Source organism: Coturnix japonica, chromosome 19 (assembly GCF_054131305.1).
Source record: "Coturnix japonica strain WE chromosome 19, WE-NBRP24, whole genome shotgun sequence".
Lineage (NCBI taxonomy): Eukaryota > Metazoa > Chordata > Aves > Galliformes > Phasianidae > Coturnix > Coturnix japonica.
In genome coordinates, this window is record NC_140681.1 from 6,091,647 (window position 1) to 6,109,511 (window position 17,865).

A 17,865-nucleotide genomic window follows, 5' to 3' on the forward strand; every position below is an offset into this window, starting at 1 on the left:
CATAGCTCATAGCTCATGTTCAGGCTGGGCAAGCCCTGCTAGGCCACGCAATGTACAGCAGGAGCTTCCCGTGGTGCCATGAGGACACCCCGCCTGGGCGCCGCCATGTTCCCCTGACAGCCCGGGGGCGTGGCCTAATGGATGGGGGCGGGGCTTAACATGCAAATCAACCCTGCCGCCGGGTGTGGTTAGGCGCATGCGCACTGTGCTCACAGCAGGGGACGGCTTCTTACACAATGCGCCGGGCTCGTTGCGAGGCGGGGAGGGGAGCTGAGGGGCGGGGCTAAGTATGCAAATAAAGAGCAAGGTCGTGTTGCGCGATTGGAGGATAGGGAGGAAGGGGCGGGGCTACGTGTGTTTTACGAGCGCGCGGGCGGGAGCGAGCCAATCGGCTGCCTTCGGCGGAGTGGACGGGTGGGGGCGTGGCTAATATGCAAATGTTCTAACGGATGGGCGGGGCCTATTATGCAAATAACCCAACTGCCGTTTCCCGTCGGCCGTCCCTCACAGCGCCCGGCTCCGCCCCGCGGGTAAAAGGCTTCGCGCTTGCGCAGTGCGCCGAAACCAGGACTTAGTGTCTGTTACACAACCGCTGAGGAGCCAGGGGCTGCGCTCTGCGTCGCTTCCCCGCTCCGCGCGTCCCCGGCGGCTTCAGCTCAGTTCTGCTCCTCTCCGCTTCGCTCTCCTCCCGCTTCGCTCCGCTCGGCATCTCCCGCAGCCTCCGGTATGAGCGGGGACCAGCTGCACAACGACTCCCAGGTGAGTCCCGGGGGAGTCCGGCTCATGGCCCTCGGTTCCCATCGCGGTGGGGCCCTGAGGAGGCGCTTCCCCTCCGCTCCGGCCGTGTGGGGCCCGTACCCGGCTGTGTGTGATCCCCGTCGGACCCGCTGGGACTCGCTGTCCCGGTCGGTGCCGCTCGGCTGGGGGCTGAGATCCCTCAGGAGGGGGGGCTGGTGTTACCGGTTCTTTCTGCTTTCCCCCCTTTAACCCCCCTTCCCGAATGTATGTTGCCCTCAACACCCCGCTCCCACCCCCCCCATCCCCGGGGCCGCGTTCCGCATCGTGCCGCTGTCTCCTCGTTTGGTATTTAATTTTCATGGGGGGGGGGGGGGGGGGTGTTAAATAGAAGGGGGGATCCATACCCGCCGTCCCTCCCCCCGAATTCATCGCTAAACACACGCGGCCCCCCCTCCCTGTTCGGCTTTTCTCACGTCCTCTCCCTGTCTCCTCTCCCCGCAGATCGAGGCGGATTTCCGAGCCAACGGTGAGTGGGCCCCGACGCGCCCCGCGCCGCGCAGACATGGCGTCCCAGAGACTAAGTCCCGGCTCCGCGCTCACCGGCCCCATTGTTCCCATCGAGCCGCCCCCCGCGCCCCCTTCCCACCCTCCCCGAACCCCCCCGACCGCCTCTTGCTTTAGAGGGGGCATCGGAGGCCCCCGATCCGTCCCCATCGGTCCCTTTTGGGTTTCCTTTAGGCCCCGATTCCTCGCTGGAAAGTCGCCGTGTCGGCGGTCGGGACTTAGTCTCTGCGCCATTTTCTTTTTCTCCTCTCTGTGGCTTTCTCTCCTCCTCCTCCTCCCCGAGCTGCCGCCGCGCAGCCTTCCGCGGTAAGGGGGGGTTGGCGGGTGGCTGTCCCCGTCCCCATTCCTCTATTAACCGAGGGGAAAGCGAAGTTTTTAGGTAAAATAAAGCCCAGGGCCGTTTTTATCGCAGCCTGCCCCCCCCTCACCCCCTCCCTTCCTCCACGCTTCTCTGTTCCTTTCAGGGAATCCCTCCCTTCCCCTAAAATGAAAGGTGATTGCAACATGTTGCTCTTTTTTCAAAAGAATCTGCCGCATCCATTTTAAGATCCTTCCTAGTTCTTCGCCTCCCCGTTTAATTGATGGAAGTTCACCTTCTTGGGTGGGGCTTTTTTTAATTAAAATTAGAATCCCACGTTAGGGGAAAAACGGGACGACCAATAGAAGACAACACAGGCTGTGTAGGCAATTCGAGAAAGGTAGGCAGCATCGCTTCTAAAAGTTTGCAGCTGGAGCAGTGCATTTCGTTTAGAAACACTGTAGGAATCCTGATTTTTTTATATATATATTAATATATAGCTCTTGTTTATGTTCATATATAAAAATCCCTTAGCGAGTCTGATAGGAACTGCTGTTTTGCTGGTTTATTTGGTGTTTATTTAGGATGCTAACCCCCCTCCCTGTGCTGTTAGGGGACAAATCAAAGGGTTTAAGCCAGGTGTCACCTAACTGTGTGTTACCGTCCCACTGTTGGGGGTGGTTGAGCAGCCCCTCATCCTGGAGAGGCAGAGGACAAACAAAAGTCAATTGAAGATATCTTTGTTTTACTCGGTGCTTTCTTATAGTGATTTCTGGGCAATGCCCACGTGCCCTGATAGCTCTGAAAGCTGCTATCTGTAAATATTTACAACTCTACCTTAGCGTGCAGCTTTCTTCCTGTCCATGCGTTGGATTGTGGTTGTGTGTGTGAAGGATTTAAACAGTTTTTGAACTTTAAGTGGTGATCACAGAGCTCTGATTTTTTTTTTAGCAGAGGAAAAAGGCAAAGTGGGTTTTTCAAGAGCTCCAGTAGGAACTGAAGCAACTTCAACACCAGCGTGTATTTGAATACTTGTAGCATTCTTGTGCTGGGAAATATTTGCCTAAGGATCGTGTCTATTTAGGGGAAAGAGCTCCCTGGAAAGCTCAGTGATGTGCTGCTTTACGCAGGGGAAGTGATGCACATCGACCCTTTCCAATGAAGCTCTTTGGGGTATTTTCTCCTCCATTCTGACCATGTACCCTTTTATTCTCACAGTGTTCTTTGTCATTTTGTGGCTGATTAGAAGCCCCTACAGTCCCAAATCCCCTTCAGTGCTGGGAGGTGCATGTAACGCTGTTAGTGTTGGTAGGGGAACAACCCTGATTAGACACTGTCCTCTCTCACCTTGCGGCCAGGGCTGACCTTCCTGAAAACCCATCACCTCTGCTCTCTTAAGGCTCCTGTGTTGGGTCTGAGAATAGCAGGTCTGGTTTGGGCACAGTGCTGGGGCTGTAGCTTTTATGTTCTTGTTCTGATCCTATCTAGTGGCAAACAACAGAAGTGGGTGGTGGGAATCTCAAGTACATTTCCCAGGTGTTTAGAATTGGTTTGTACTTTAGTTATTGTCAGACAGCTCTTAGCAGCAGAGTCTAAGTCTCATTTTAGGCTGCCTTGTGCCTCTTATGTTTAGGGAGAAGGGAGGTTTTTCTGAGGGCTGACTGATTCTGAATGTTGAATGTAAGCATTGATCTGAAAGCACTAAACATTTTGGTTAACAAGGACTGTTTTGGGTGACTTCTGATTAGTGTATCAGTAACAGGGCAACTTAGGCACTTCAGAGCTTCCTGTTGTTACAAATGTCTCGTATTTAGGTCAGTGCCCATGCTGCTGTGATGGCACAAATTGTTGCAGCTGAAGGAGGGCGGGTGGAGGTGATGTGCTGGCTGATTGCAGGTCTCAGGAGGGTGCTGGCTGCAGTGAAGGGCTTGCATTGTGTTGCAAACCAGTTTCATTGACAGGAGGGTGGTATTAGGGATGAGAGAGGATGTTACTTGTAAATATGTGTTCTTGGCTATTTCTTAGCGTTGAATAGCCAGATCGCTTTGGCTACTCCAAGCAAGAGTGTCCTGGGCAAGTTCCAACCTGGGTAATTACATTCCATCCCAATATCCAGATTCTCCCTCCTGTTTAATTTGGCCACAGAGGGTATTTTTTTTCACCTTAACCGTATTTTCAGTGGTGGAACAATCTGCAAAGAATTTTCCGTGTTCAGTCTAAGGGCGGCTGTTTGCAAACCATTCTGTGCTGAAGCAATGAGCTTATTTTGCAAGTAACATCCTACAGTCCGAAGCTTCAATAGAAGGGATACAGTAGCCTAAAACTGTCATTTCCAAGTACAGCTTGGTCATTGAAAATGACCCCTTCTTCACAGAAGTGAGCGTTGAGTCATAACTCTACTCGAGTACAAGAAAAAATTGTGGGTTTTGTTGTTTTTTTTTCCTCACTCGGCAAATTGTGCATCACTTCAGATGCAAAACCTGCTTGGATTCTGTTTGATTTTGCCTTTAAGAGCTTTCCTACTGAGTTCAAGTATAACAGTCTCTTCTCAGGGCAGCGTTGAGACCAAATGGAATTTATCTTGACTTTCAGTTGTCGTATTGTGTTTGTGGTCTGCAGGAGATAAAAATTGTTTGCAAAATGATCAAATTCACACCAAAGCTCCTGAATGGCACTAAGTGCTGCTGTGGCTGACGGTTTGCAGGCTGAACTTCTGTAACATCCAGCACTGCTCCAGTAGGAAGTGAAGACATCAGCCTCGGCTGTATTGTGGTTGGTTTTTTTTTCCCCTTTCCTGTTGACTTGGCCAATGTTAACATAGAATTTGTAGCCATTAGTGTGTATTGACAGGAGTGAAGTGTGAATTTAATTGACTGGCGTTATAGACATGGCTTCTAGAAGTCAGGTGTGCTTGAATGAGAAGCTTGTTTCAATAGCAGTTTGGGGAGGGTGGGGAAAAAAGCCTTTTCTGCTCCGGCTTCTGCACCTTATCAGAAGCAGGCAGGTTTTACGTTGAGCTGAATGCTTGGATGGCACCTCTGGATATCAGAGTGAAGGGATGAAATGGAGGGAGTAAGCAAGAAGGAAACTTAATCTGAATAGCGAGGGTGCCAAACAACTGCCTTACAAGCTGAGGAATTTCTGCGCTCTTTGTTTCACATTAAATCCATGTTTCCTTTCTGATGATAGAGCTGGGCACTTAGAACGTGGGGATGGTTTAAATGTTAACAAACTGAACAGCAGCATAGCAGAGATCCTGGGGATTTTTTCAGTGGCTGTGAAACGCTGCTGGGGACTCGATTCGTTCTTCCTTCCTTGTGTTTCATTGGTGCTTTCTGGATGGCTGAGAGTCTTTTGTGAAGGAGGGCAGAGCTGCTTCTGACAGAGAGCACGGTGCCTTAGTGCTGCTGTTAGAGCTGCACAGCAAAACAAACCTCACCAAGTTAGGGAGCTGCGAGATAAGCTCCTGTGCTCTGTCCCTGTTGTACTTCAGGGCAAAAGTGGCTTTTAAGTTCCCTGGGAGCATGATGTCATTGGTGCTTTTAAATGTCAGATGTTTGGCCGGGGTTCCAATGTGCAAAGGTAGTTAGTGGTATTTAGAAGCAGATTGATATCTCCACTGCAAATTTCCTTTCCTTTCCTTTTTTTTTTTTTTTTTTTTTTTTTGTGATACGTGAAAATGTGAATCTTAAGGAATGTTGCCTGTTCCTTCCAGCACAAGCTTTGAATCACTCTCTGCCTTCCTTTCCAAAGCGGGATGTTGGTGAGCCTGTGCTTTAAGGAGTGCTGCCCACAGCCCCTGCTCAGAACAATGCTTGGGGTGGTTCTTAGTCTGAAACCACTCAGCTTTTGGGTTTTAAATGTACTTAAACATCAGCCCTTGCAAAATTTCTTTTGGTTTCCAGCATCTTTAGCAGGATTGTAGAACATAAGAGTGTCTCTTTGCTAAAAGAGTCTTCACAATGCGGGAGGTAAGGTCATGCTGCCGTCACTTGGTTATTTCTGACACATCTCAGAAATGCAGACTGTAGGGAGACCTTGTGAAATGTAAATAAAAATATCATTGGTGAGCCCTTCTTGTGTATCACGTGCTCAATACGTTGTTTGCATTTATTTTCCAGGCAATAGCTTCGGAAGGGCTCTACCAAAGACCCAGAGGTCTGTTGTGTTAATTGTTCTGACACGTTCAGCTTTCAGGTTAAAACTTAATGGGTGTCTTGTGGGAGTGGGGAGCTGAATGCTTTCCTGTTAGCTGCGGCCAACTCCTGGTTTTGTTAAAACTCAGCAGAATTACCTCAATGTGCTGGAAGATGCGTGCTGGGGGTTAATGGCCTGTGTGCTTCCTACCCTCACATTTTCTTAAGATGTTTTTCATTTTGCTGCAGCATTAAGCAATATCTGTTCTAATATCCTATCAAGGCTTCTATATTTGCTTTGTAAAACGTGACAAGTTTTTAACCACAGAACCAATGTAGAAGTGTGGCTTTTTACATGGCTTTCCATAAAGTCGGCAGACAGCACATAAAGATAATAGAGCACAAATTCAGATCTGATTTCATTTTATGGTTGTGATTTCAGATATTTGGTGGATAAATCATTGAATTCCTACCTCCTGGGCTGCGCTGTCAGCAGAAACAGCAATAATATGTAATTATAGCAAGTACTTAACATCTCATTGACTCAAATTCCTCTGTTAATGATTTCACTGGATTCCTGTTAAAGTAATACCTGCTGAAATAGCATCTCTGCCCTGGTAGAGAGAGACTATGTCAGATTCATACTGACAGCATAAGTTGCTATAGTTCCACTAAAATCAGTGGTGTCCTGACATGATACCTGCTGTTTTTGTAGTTGGGCTGGAGGGCTGAGCTTTATGATGCAGGGAGTTGTTTATGGAAAGTGTAATTTAGCATAAGAAATCAGTGCAGGCTTTTTTGAGTTGGCTTTTCAAGATGGAGCAGTTTCTCTTTCAAGACTGCTTGTGCTAATAAAATTTCTGCTATCCTTGTAAGATACATCGGTCATTCAGAAATATTTACTGGCTTATTAAATGGAAGAATTGCTTTTGTGGCAGCTAGTTTTATAGAAACTGCCCCAAGTTCTATATGAAACATCTCACTGAAACTGGAGAGCAAAATACTACCTAGCGCTGTGTGTTCTGCTCCTGCTTGCATCTTTAAAGGTCTGTGTCTTAGGTTTCCAAATCTGAGAGAGGATAGTGCTTGGAGGAACCGGTGTTTATCACCTTGCTTTTCTGGGTCTGTGTTTGAGTGAGGCAGCATCAGGTGACAGCTCAGCCCAGCCCAGCCGTGCCTTCTCCCTGCATGACTATCAGTGCTGAGCTCGCTAGCACCGTCACTGCTTAAATATGTATCATCATTAGACTTTGAAATGCTTTCTCCCCTTAAAAGAACAGGGAAGGGAATGGGCTTGTTGTTGTTTCAGCAGTGCGTGAGTAGCTGCTGACCTGTCCTTCAGATGAACAGCTGGAAAATTGCAGCTTGGAAACAGACTTTCAGCTACAGTGGGGTGAATCCTTCTAAACAGCATTCCCTCACTGGTGTAACTGGGATTAACGCAGGGTTGATGTGCTCTCCTGATCAGAGTAGTTGAGCTGAGTGAATTGTGGGGGCTTTCCAGCATATACAGGACTGTAATGTTTTTTAGCACAGAATTTGTTCACAATGTTCTGGCTCATGTAAACGCTAAGCATTTCCAGTAGAGTTAATCAGACTTATAGTTAGGAGTGGTCTCATCTTCGATGCTTGCTTTGTAATTAACAGTCCTGAGGAGTGAACTGCAATAACATCTTCTGGTATCACAGTGAAAATTAGGGGTGCTCAGAAAGAGATGTGAAGAAGAAGAGGTGACATTACTGTTGTATACCTGTGCCATACAAGGTGTAAAGCACAGCTGTAAGCTGCTGTTGGCTTTAGGAATGCGAACCTACGAGCGTTCTTTCCAATTGAAATGTGGTTCTGAAATGCAGCTTCTGCAGCTGATCAACGGTGAGAGTTTCAGTCCTGAGAGCAAAGAAGAGTGCCTGAGCTGCCATCAGCCCTCCTGAAATTTGTTCTTCTCATACACCTGCTTAACACTGATGGTTCTTAATCCTCTTTGGGATAAAAACAGTATTTTGTTAAACCTTAGTCTGTTTTGCAGTATCAGCAGGGATGGTGATGGGAAATAGTTCTGTGCCAGTCCTTGCAGTAACCAAAGCTCTGGGAGGTCCTCTTGATGCTCTTGGGGAAGTGGGAGATCTCAGCAATTAGTTCCTCCTTATTGTCAGTGATAGAGAGGAGCTCTGCAATGAGGGAAGGTGAGTAGAGGGCAGACTGTGCTTTGACTAGGAGTTGTCTGAGGAATTTTCTAGAGTTTCAATGCAGAGTTGTGGAGATGTTTTCCATGGTCTCAGGACTTTTTGCTTGCTAGGATAGCATATTTCTGTGTGGAAAAAAGAAGGAAGGGCCAGATAGTTCCTGTGAATGCAGCATTTCATAGTGTTGCTTCACCCAGTAGAAGTTCCCTTTGTTCCAGGCTGTTAGCTAGATCCCAGTAGCTTCACTTGGAGATGGTAGCTGTAGTCACTGAGCTCAGACAATTAACTTGCACTGACAACCACTGTGCAAGTGGACACTGCCAGCTCCCAGCACAAATAGTCACAAGGATGGGCAGCGCTGAGCTTGTCTGAACACTGAGCTCCTCCTGTCCTGAGGAGCTTTGGATGCAGGGGCTGGAGAGCTCTGAAGTGTGTATCTTGATGGGATGCGGGCAGTGCTGGCTTGCAGGTGGATGGTAGAGCAGAGTTGGTTGGGGTGCTTGTCATCCAGCCTCAGCAAACCATGCAGCACCAAGGAAAACACCTTGTCTTCACCCACAGTATGTAGATCCTCTTGTAAGTTTGAAGGCTGTGTAGCCTCTGGAGCTGGGGCGATTGCAAGGCAGAGGCAGCATCAGGCCATTAAGAAGTCTGTTATCAGGGTCCTATCAATCTCTTAAAACCAATGATTGCTTCTCACACAGATTCTGATCAGCAGATATTTTGAATTCTCTATCGGTATTTTAGACACAAATGTATTTGTTCATCCTCACAAGGTTACCATATGCTTTGTGCAGCTGTGAGCTGTGTGGGAGTGCATGTGTGTATTTTTATCTCCTACCTTCGTCAGGGAGAAGGGCTTCTTTAGGGAACCTTAGAAAGACGGCAGCTTCCTTGTGAGTATTGCAGAGCGCTCAGCTTTGTGGTGCTCACCAGAAAACAGAGACTGACTGCTGCCTGGTTCTGCCTGGTTGCTGTTAAAGACAGATGGGCATCTGTGGGACTCAGCACTGGAGCAGAGCAGTTCTGCAGCTGGTTGCATCTTTCTGACTGAAGAGAGATGGATTTCTGCCTCGAGACAGCTTGGAGGGTTTTTGTAGCTTCACTGGCATATTTTGATCAGTCTGTACAGCTCACCTCTGGCTGGGACACATCTGTGTCCTTTAATGACATGCTCTGCAATAAGGATGCTGGCTGTGTGCGCTAGGTGTTATAACATAGAGTCTTATGCAGACATAAAATACTCTAGCATGTAGTGCAACACTGGGAGAAAAATGCTCTCGCATCCTCAATGTCTAATGGTAGTTCTGATTCTTCAGAATCTCTTTTTCTCCTCTAATGTCATTTTTCAAAGATTTCATAAAAATAAGACTTGGCCACTTGCTGCTCAGTTTGAAATTGCTGCCATTGATTTGCAGCTTCATAAGAATCTTTGCAGCAAGCACCTGGGATTTCAGGAGTACAGGATTCTGCTGTATGAGGAATAAATGATGGGCAGAAATGAAATATGAGCTCTTGCATTCAAAGCCCACGTGCAGCTCATCCTGTCTGTGACAGCCACTGGGCTAATGCGTGAGTGCTGTTATCTATCTGCACTGCGAGGAGCTTTCCCAGCATGTTGTGGTCCCTGCAGCACTGAGCTGCCTCCCCTGCTCAGTGTGCACTGCATGGGGTTGGATGCTGCCTCCATCCTAATGTCTGTCACGTTGGTGCAGCCAGAGGACTTGTGTGGCAGCATCAAGGTGGAACAGCATTAACATCTTCTTGAGGAATTATTTGTTTGGACTGTGAGCAGAGGTGTGGTTTGTGGTTTATTAAAGAAAAAGCAAGAAAAGAAGAGTGGAGCAATGCCTGAGCACAGATAGCTTTTTAACTTCATCTGGCATTTGTCACTTCCTCTGATCTATTGCCTAACATTGCTCCTGTCATAGGAGAATACACATTGGTAGAGTGCAGGGCCTGCGTTCTTCCTTTATTTGCCACCCTTCTTCTGCAGACAGACAACGTGGTGGTTCCTGTCTTTGTATGTAGCCTGGCGTAGATGATCGGTGTGTTAGGGGCAGGGCAGTGTACTTTAGTTGAACTCCTTATTGATGGCAATGTATTACTGCTCAAGGCTTGTATTGCAATATTTGAACAGGGGCCAGACCTGTCAAAACAGCTGCTTGTCTTCCTCTGAGGCTGCAGTTTCTTGTTTTGGAGAAGTGGTTTGAAGTGGCCTAAGAAGACCTTTCTGGGGAGAGGATGAGGAAAAAAGTAGACGGTAAACATCTGTTTTCCTTTGACGTACAGTAAGTGTCTGTTGTGGATTTTGGAGTAACCGGAGATAGAGTTGAGAAACTCCTAACTTTGGTCTTCTAACCAAAACACAGGGATTTCTGGAGTCAGGATAGCGTAACTAGGAGACAGGCTTCTATTTTTGTGGTCTGTAAGCAGACTTCTATGATGAGAAAAGAAGAAACGATGGCAGGGGCCAGGCTGTCATGTGGATTGCAGAAGGAGATGGTGTGGATGCGCCATAGCCTGGTAGGAGAGTTGTCCTCATCCTCCTCTGTCTTATTGCAGTGGGTGCAAGTGAGAGGTGAGCTTGCTGTGTCCCCAGGGTATTTGGTAGCTGAATGAGCTGACAGGTCTTATTCCAGCTTTGGGTTCTGTGTGGTGCTGCTTTGCCAGCAGTGCATGCTTTGTGTCCGGCTGTGTGAAGATGAAGGGCTGAATGCAGAAAAAGACCCTTCTGAAGCCGGAGGCAGGAAGCTCTGGGGAGGGACATTCTGTTACATGCGGACCCTGTGTCTGGGATTAATGTCTTTTGTGTTCTATACATTGTTATGCTGTCCTAAGGCCATAGTGCTTAAATAGACAGCGCAGTGGGTGGGGGGAGGACTGTGCTGAGCTGGGAGGTGGAGGAGCATAAACGGAGAAGGAGTGTCCTTAGGAATAGATACTGAGCTGCCTAGCTGGGACTAAGGTTCAGTTCCAACCTGGGCTTCTGTTTTTTATGTTGAATTCTCTCCATCTGAGAACTGAGGTGGACACATATATATGTACTAAATGATTTCATAGGCACTAAAATGTTGCACGTTGGGTTCTTTAGTGACAGTGCTGGGGTTGTAGCAGTGAGATGAGTGACTGCCTGCTGTGTGTGCAGGGTGCCGGCACTGAGTGCTTCTCAGGTTCAGCTCTGCACCATGCATGGCAGCTGGTGTGAGTGTCTGCTAACTCTGCCTTGAGCAATAGGAAGAGCATCAACACAGCATATTATGTCTCTTGCCAGTTTGTGAATCCTAGCAAGCGTGTGAGTAAGATCAATTACTGGAGAGATAAAACAGCAAGGATGGGCAGGTTCTGGTTTGAACTTGCCTAAGCAGGTACACGTACGGGTTAGACGAGCGCTCTCTATTTGAGTCTGGCAGTTTGGGAAGCTGGGAGCAGGAGCGCTATAGAGGGATCTGAGAGTGTGATTCATTGCAACAGAGGCAGCATGTACAAAATGGAGGGATGAAGCAGCACTAATGACGTAGTCTGAGGTTTGTACTCCAGAGTTAATGACCACCAGATGGGGAATAAAAGCTGCCTGCTCCTCTTTGGAGGGCTGAGAATGTCATGAAGCTATTAAAATGTGCTGTGTCTGTTGTAACACTTCCACGTGCACAGTGAACCCCTTCATGTGTGGATCAGAGTAAGCCTTCCTTCCTGGCATTTCCTCCTCAGTGCTTGATTGTTTTAGTGTTGTTTATGATTTAATTGTTAACAGTACATGTCTGAGGTGCACAGCAGAGAGACGTGAGTTCTTCCCCATGGTAGAAAAGCAATGTGTGAGCTGTGTTCCGGCACACAGGCAGAAATTGTCAGATCCGGAGGCAACGAGAGCTTTTGTGTGATGGGAAATACAGTGTGAGAAATGAACTCTTAGCAGAACTGACACTGACCCTGTGCTATTACCCAGGCCTGATGTAAGTGTCTTGAGCTGTATTTTTAGCAAAGAAACAGCGGCACAAATCAGTTGGGATATCAGTGCTGTTAACTCTGATTCCTGCCAGCCATCATCCTGGAGCTGCTGAGACATTTGGGTCACTTCATCTTCTTCCAGCAGATTGAAGCAGCCCTTCAGCCGCCCAGCACATCTTTGCTTATGAATGTGGGTAATGTATTATTTTTTTCAAGAGCCTTTTCCTCTTTAGTTTTCTTACATCCTCTTGTGTTCTTCCTACTCCAGAAGCAGGAACCCTCCCTGAGGAGTTTGCATCTTTTCTGAGTCATAGTATTGTAGCTGGATATGTCACCTGTACTTTATTAGGGGAAATGTAAGAACTGTCCTTGAAATACTTGTTCTTATGAGTGGATGCAGTCTTCTAATTTAAAATGTGCTTCTCTACGGAGTTTGATGGCTGTCATAAACAATTAAGCTTTTCTTTTATCATCAAGTGGGCTTATTCAGCATCACTTATATCTAAAACAAGCTTCCTTTTAGGTTTTAGACAGCTTTAATTACATAGATAAGAAGGGAAAACATGGCTTAGAACTCAATGCCATCTTTAGTCTTCAGTGTCTGATTTTAAGGGAGTCCAGCAGTGTGGCTGTATTTGCCCTGACCCCTATAGCGTGTCTTGCAGTGCGTGGAGCAGAGCAGTCAGCAGGCAGTAAGCTGGTTATCCCTAATTGTTACATTGAGTTTTATGCAGAAGACAAGCACTTGGATTGATAGGTCCATCAGTTTCTTGTTTCATAAATGAAGGTGTGATGCTATTGCTCCTAAGCTTTTTGGGCATTGCCCCTTCCCTCCTGCCCAGCTCTGTTGCTGATATGTTTGACCATGCTGTGTAATCTCCAGCTTATGGCATCCCTGTGCATAGCTGTCAAAGCATCAGCTTGAGTGTGTAGAGGAAAGAGAATGTGCTGTTGAACCATGGTACAGTGTTCACCCTATACAGCTCTTATTTGTTTTTTTCCAGGAGTCTGATAGAGTTTTGTTTGAAGCTTTTGCTGTTTTGTTTGTTGTCTTTGCAAGCAGCTGAAACTGTCTGCATGCAGTTTCGCAAACAGGTGACGTTGTTGCTGGCAGCAGGGATAGCTGGTGGTTCAGGAGGTGGGCTGGGTCTGCCAGGAGCTGATCTGTGCTTAGGCTTGGCTCATTGTGCGCTGGCTTAGGATGAGAAACAATAATAACCCCAGGTCACGTTCCTGAAGGATCGACAAGTTTACAGGGGCTTGATGTGCTGCACTCAGAGTGTGTTTTTAAATAAAGTCCTTTATAGAGAATGAAGCTGTGAGCGTTGTTTTGTGAAATGAATCCCCTGTAGCTGTGTTGCCAGCAAACAAGCAAGGTTCAAAACAGATGTGATCCTCGTTTGTTCGTGTCAGAATTAGGTTGTTTTCAAGTTCTTCTGTTTTTCTGCCTTTTTGTAAACACCCCACCTGTCTGTCTGCCAGGCACAGCAGCCTTATGCTCGGTCTCTAACCCAGACTATGAGACCTTAAATCCTCAGGGGAGTTTGTTAGCATGCAGTTCAAAGAGTCCTCTTTTATCACACCAGTGAGTTTGTTTTGAGAGGGCAGTTGAGCTGGAGTTTCATTCAGTTTCATTTTCATAGAGAAGTCCCAAGGAAAAAAATCTGCTAACTGGCACATGGCAAATATTAACTTTTTGAATGGAACGATAATAAAAAATGCTCTTAGACTTCTTCTGAGCTGAGTTTTTGCAGTGCCTTATGGTGTGTATTAACAGTTCAATCTCAGCAGAGTTCTGGAATTAGTCTTTAGCAGTTCAGCAGGAGAACAGTGCTCACTTCAATTGCTCTTCCCCAGCATCACAAAAAGTATTAATGTTGTTGTGGTCTATGCCCTACAGACAACTATAATGGTATTTTCTTCTGGTTGTATCGTAGCTGAAAAGGTGAGTGTTCTGCTAGTTTTCACTTTGTCCGGCCTGATATTCAGAAGGGCTTTTGCTCTGAGCCTCCACGAGGGCTTTAGGAAGAATGCAGATCTGTGGCGTTGGATATGGCACCAAGAAGATGTCTTATAGATATGACCTTTGTGTTCTGAATTCATTGTCACTTGGTCAGCAGTGTCAGTGGTGTTTGCTCAGTTCTTAATCCCATATATGTTTTCTTAAGTCTGTTCCACCTCCTTCCCATCATTCCCAAGGAACCAAGCAGTGTATCAGTAGTAGTGCTTTGCTAACTATTGGTATGTAATTTAGCAAGTCCTGTGCTCTGAGTGCTTCTCAGTATATAGAGAATAAAGTTGAAGTCACATTACCAGCAGAGATTGATACTCTTACAAAATATATCATTATGGAATTAGATTGTCAGGTATCTTGGTCCACCAGGAGTCTTACGGTTCTTCCTTGTTGGTCACAGCAAATGGATTCCTGCACTTTGTTAAACCAGAGTTAGTCTTGTATGCAGGTGTGCTTGGAGCTTAGAAAGCAGCTTCTAACACACTCCTTGATCAAACAAATGCTGATGTAACTGTTGGGAATGCAGTGATTGAGCAAATTGCTTCCTTGTTTTACTCGTGTGGATTCTTTCTGCATTCACAAATGCAGTTTTTCTAACTGAATAGCTGTCTTACTGTGAAGTGCTACTAAGGTTCTAGTATTCCTTGCTTTCTGCCTCTGTGGTCACTGTATCTTGGTTTTTGTTTTAATCACCAGGTAACTGTTGCGTGCTTTAAAGTCCCGCATGAAAACCTTTGAACAATTTCTCTGTTCTCAGATACATTTGTAGTATTTGAGCAGTGACTACTGAACTACTTCCCCTCTTAGAGTGCAAACAAACGTCCTTAGGAAACCAGGTTTGACTTAGCACTGTCCTCAGCTGGTGCAGAGTGCTCAGTGCATCATTACTAAAAGTGAGAAGTTGCTGTTAATCTTGCTAATTTAATTTTCTATTTGATTACAGCTTTATCTCTGGGGATGTTTTGATATTTCCATGTGATTTCGGGGATGGAATGTGTAGTTAAATATCTCTTGCCATTGGTGGATGTTTCAGTATAGGTTTTCAATATTCATTCTTAGCTTATTAGGAGTACTCATCATGTAATTTTCTCACGGGCTTTACTTAATGCTATTGCTATGCATTAATAAAGGCTTAAGGCTCTGGTGTTGCAGTATCAGTGCCTTTTTACATCTGATAGTATCAAGCAAAGCTGATCACGGGTCACAGTTGTGATCACAGGAAAAACAGGGAGTTTCTTCTGCTGGAGCCTAGAGCACAGGAAGTAACATCATTGTAAAAGATCCAAGGTCAAAAATAAACTCGTGTACCATAAAACTTGGGAATGGCATTGTCGAAGCACTTGTCAGCTCAAGCAGATTGAAGCGTGTTCCAGAGCTGCAGGTGCTGCAGGTCTATTGTGCTCCTCTGGGGACTGCAGGACTTGATGTAGGAGCATGAGCCATGGTGCAGTGCTGTGTCTATGGGTACACACAGGCCTGAAGGCTGAGGAGGGCAGGGAAGGGCAGGAGGACAAAGCCAGCTGCTGCTGCTGTGTCTGCCTGGAGTGAGCTGCTGCATCCCTGCAGCCAGCAATGGCACCACTCCTTAATGAAACTGTACCAGGTGTGTGGGTTGAGCTCTAACAAGATTCATTATAAACTTTAAAAAATAATAATCTGTGCCAACAGAAATAAGGGCTGGCAATCAAGAAACATTTCAAAAATCTTTCCCCATACCTTCTAATTGATTCATTCAGGAATAAATTATTAGCTTGTAAATACGCTTTGCTCTTGTCCTTGCTTCCTGTGCCTATTTCTGCCAACAGAGGAGCAGGTGCAAAAAAACATCTATTTTATTTCCTTGGGAGCCCTGCTGTGAATCAGCTGCACCATTTTGTGTTCTCATTTCAGATCACATTAACCAGGAATAACAAACTATTGGGCCCTTCGGTAGCGCTCAGGGTTCCTCAAGCATCTTTCCGAGCCTCACCAACAGACTTAAAGTACTTAAATATGTTAACATTCATGTTCAGAAAACCTGAAGAGGGTGGTCTTGTTGCAGTGGTTGTGAAGCAGAACCTCTGTGTGATGCACGTTGTTAGATAAGCACTCACATTTAAGAGCAGTGATGAACCAGCTTGTGATGGTTGCACCTGCAGCATGTTTAAACAGCTCATTTAGCCACTGTGCTAGTGGAAGCAGTTCAAAAGCTGAGAAAAGCAAGCTGAGTTTCACACCTAGTTATCTCTGCATAGGTAAAGGGAGGTCTGCTCTTAACACTGAGGGAACAAGGTGAGCAGAAGCAGTTGGTTCTCCTGGGTTCCTGGGGATTATGCTTCTCTCTTTTTAATAGGCTTCAGATGCAAAACAAATTAAGTAAATGGTGTTTTTTTTTCCTATTCCTAAGTCATTCAAGGCAGATGTGAGTTTTGTGTGTAATGTAATGTGAAAATGTTAGTTGTGAATTTAGTAAAATTTTGGTTTCCGGCCAGAAATGAAAGCCATTCAAAAAAAGGAGACGGTGGAAGTGTGGAGCTGCTTTAATCGAAGTCAGGAGTTCATTATGCATATTGAACTGCAATAAGAGGTTACATTCTGCATTCAGTTATTTGCAGTCGTGTGACTTCACAGCTGCCAGCAGTGAGACTTGACCTGGATTTAGCAGAATAAACAGATTTACAGATGCATAACAAGATTAAAATCAGTGACTTGAAGTAACGTTTCTTATCTATTGACTTAAACTGAAGACTTGTAGAGGAGCTGGTGTGCTGCCTGGAGGAGCTGCATGGAGTGCTCAGCAGGTACAGCCTTGTGCATTGTCAGACTTGTGGGTCTGTGCGCAAACCCTGGGTAGGGAAAAGTGACTGGATGGGTGAACCAACCCTGAGCCCCATCCTCCTGCTGTGCTGGGGTGGATGTGGGCTCTGCTTGTGCCAAGGAAGCGTCAGGATTTCAGGGAATCTTTAAAAACATCATCTTAGGGAACTTGAAACTACCAGTTATTTACACAGCAAGCAAGAGAAAATATTTTTCCTAGTTGACATCCCTTGCAGTGTAATTATTCCTGACAACGCAGCCATTTTCCTGCTGCCTAATGCAGTTTTTAGGGCTGAAATTTTTCTTCTTATGCTCTAAAATGAGATGAATCTCTCTATTTTTCAATATAGCCGCAGTTTCCATTATCCTCCCTAAGGACTAGGAATTTGTTTTCTCCTTTCTCCTGATTCACCTGCTTTGGAAGTTTGGCTGCGTTCTGCAGCTGTTACCTTTGCATTCCTAATAGTGTTTGCACCTTTCTGTTGGTGGCGTGAGGAGCAGTTGGAGGCACAGAAACCTTCTGCTGGGGGGCACTGGCTCAGTCTGTGAATGCAGCACAGTACATCAAGTTCCTGACTGCACTGTGGGTTTGTCACAGATTGTACCAAACGGTTTGCTTTGCTCTTGACCTGCTCTCCTGAAGGAACACTTAAAGCTGTTCCCTGCGCTGTTCTGTGTGAAAAGTCTCAAGAATACGATTGAACCCACCTGCCTTTGACAGCGAGGAATGAGCAAGCTCTGTGCTCAGTTCTCACCTGACAGCAGAGCACAGGCTGGACAGGATTCTCTGAGCTCTGGCAGAACCAGAAGGGTTTGAGCCTCGGGGATGCTCCACCTTTTTACCAAGGGGGCTGTGGACCTGCAGTGCAGACAGCAGGTATGTAGTGCGGCCGAGCAGCAGCGTGTCCTGACTTTGCACATCCTTCTGGACAGGGGAACTGCTGCAGCCACGGGTCATCCCCAAAATTCTGCAGCCTGAATTGCAAGATGAGCATCCCTGCTCAAGAAGAGGAAAGGGTTAGCGAGCAGGAAAACAAGGATTAAGTGAGCCATTTTGCTTTGAATTGTATTGGAGCAGAGGATGGGCTGGTTATCTTGTGCAGTCACTGATTACTCCACAGTCTAAACAGGGCTGTGTGTTGCAATCACTGGAGCAGTGCTGGGCGGTGTGTGGGGCTGGCCAGGCTC

The 17,865-nt window shown here is 46.4% G+C and overlaps 1 protein-coding gene across 5 annotated transcripts in view; it reads left to right on the forward strand.

The window, feature by feature from the left end:
- Window positions 1-560: 560 nt before the first annotated feature.
- Window positions 561-17,865, forward strand: part of TOP1 (DNA topoisomerase I) — a 60,521-nt gene continuing 43,216 nt past the window's right edge. For all 5 annotated transcript variants that reach the window (XR_014935944.1, XM_015881437.3, XM_085520258.1 and 2 more), the window contains exons 1-2: window positions 561-759; window positions 1,240-1,264. Coding sequence is in view for 4 of the 5 variants with exons in the window: in XM_015881437.3 (XP_015736923.1) it covers window positions 727-759; window positions 1,240-1,264 (58 nt within the window). In the remaining variant the exon portion in view is untranslated. The remainder of the gene's footprint in view (window positions 760-1,239; window positions 1,265-17,865) is intronic.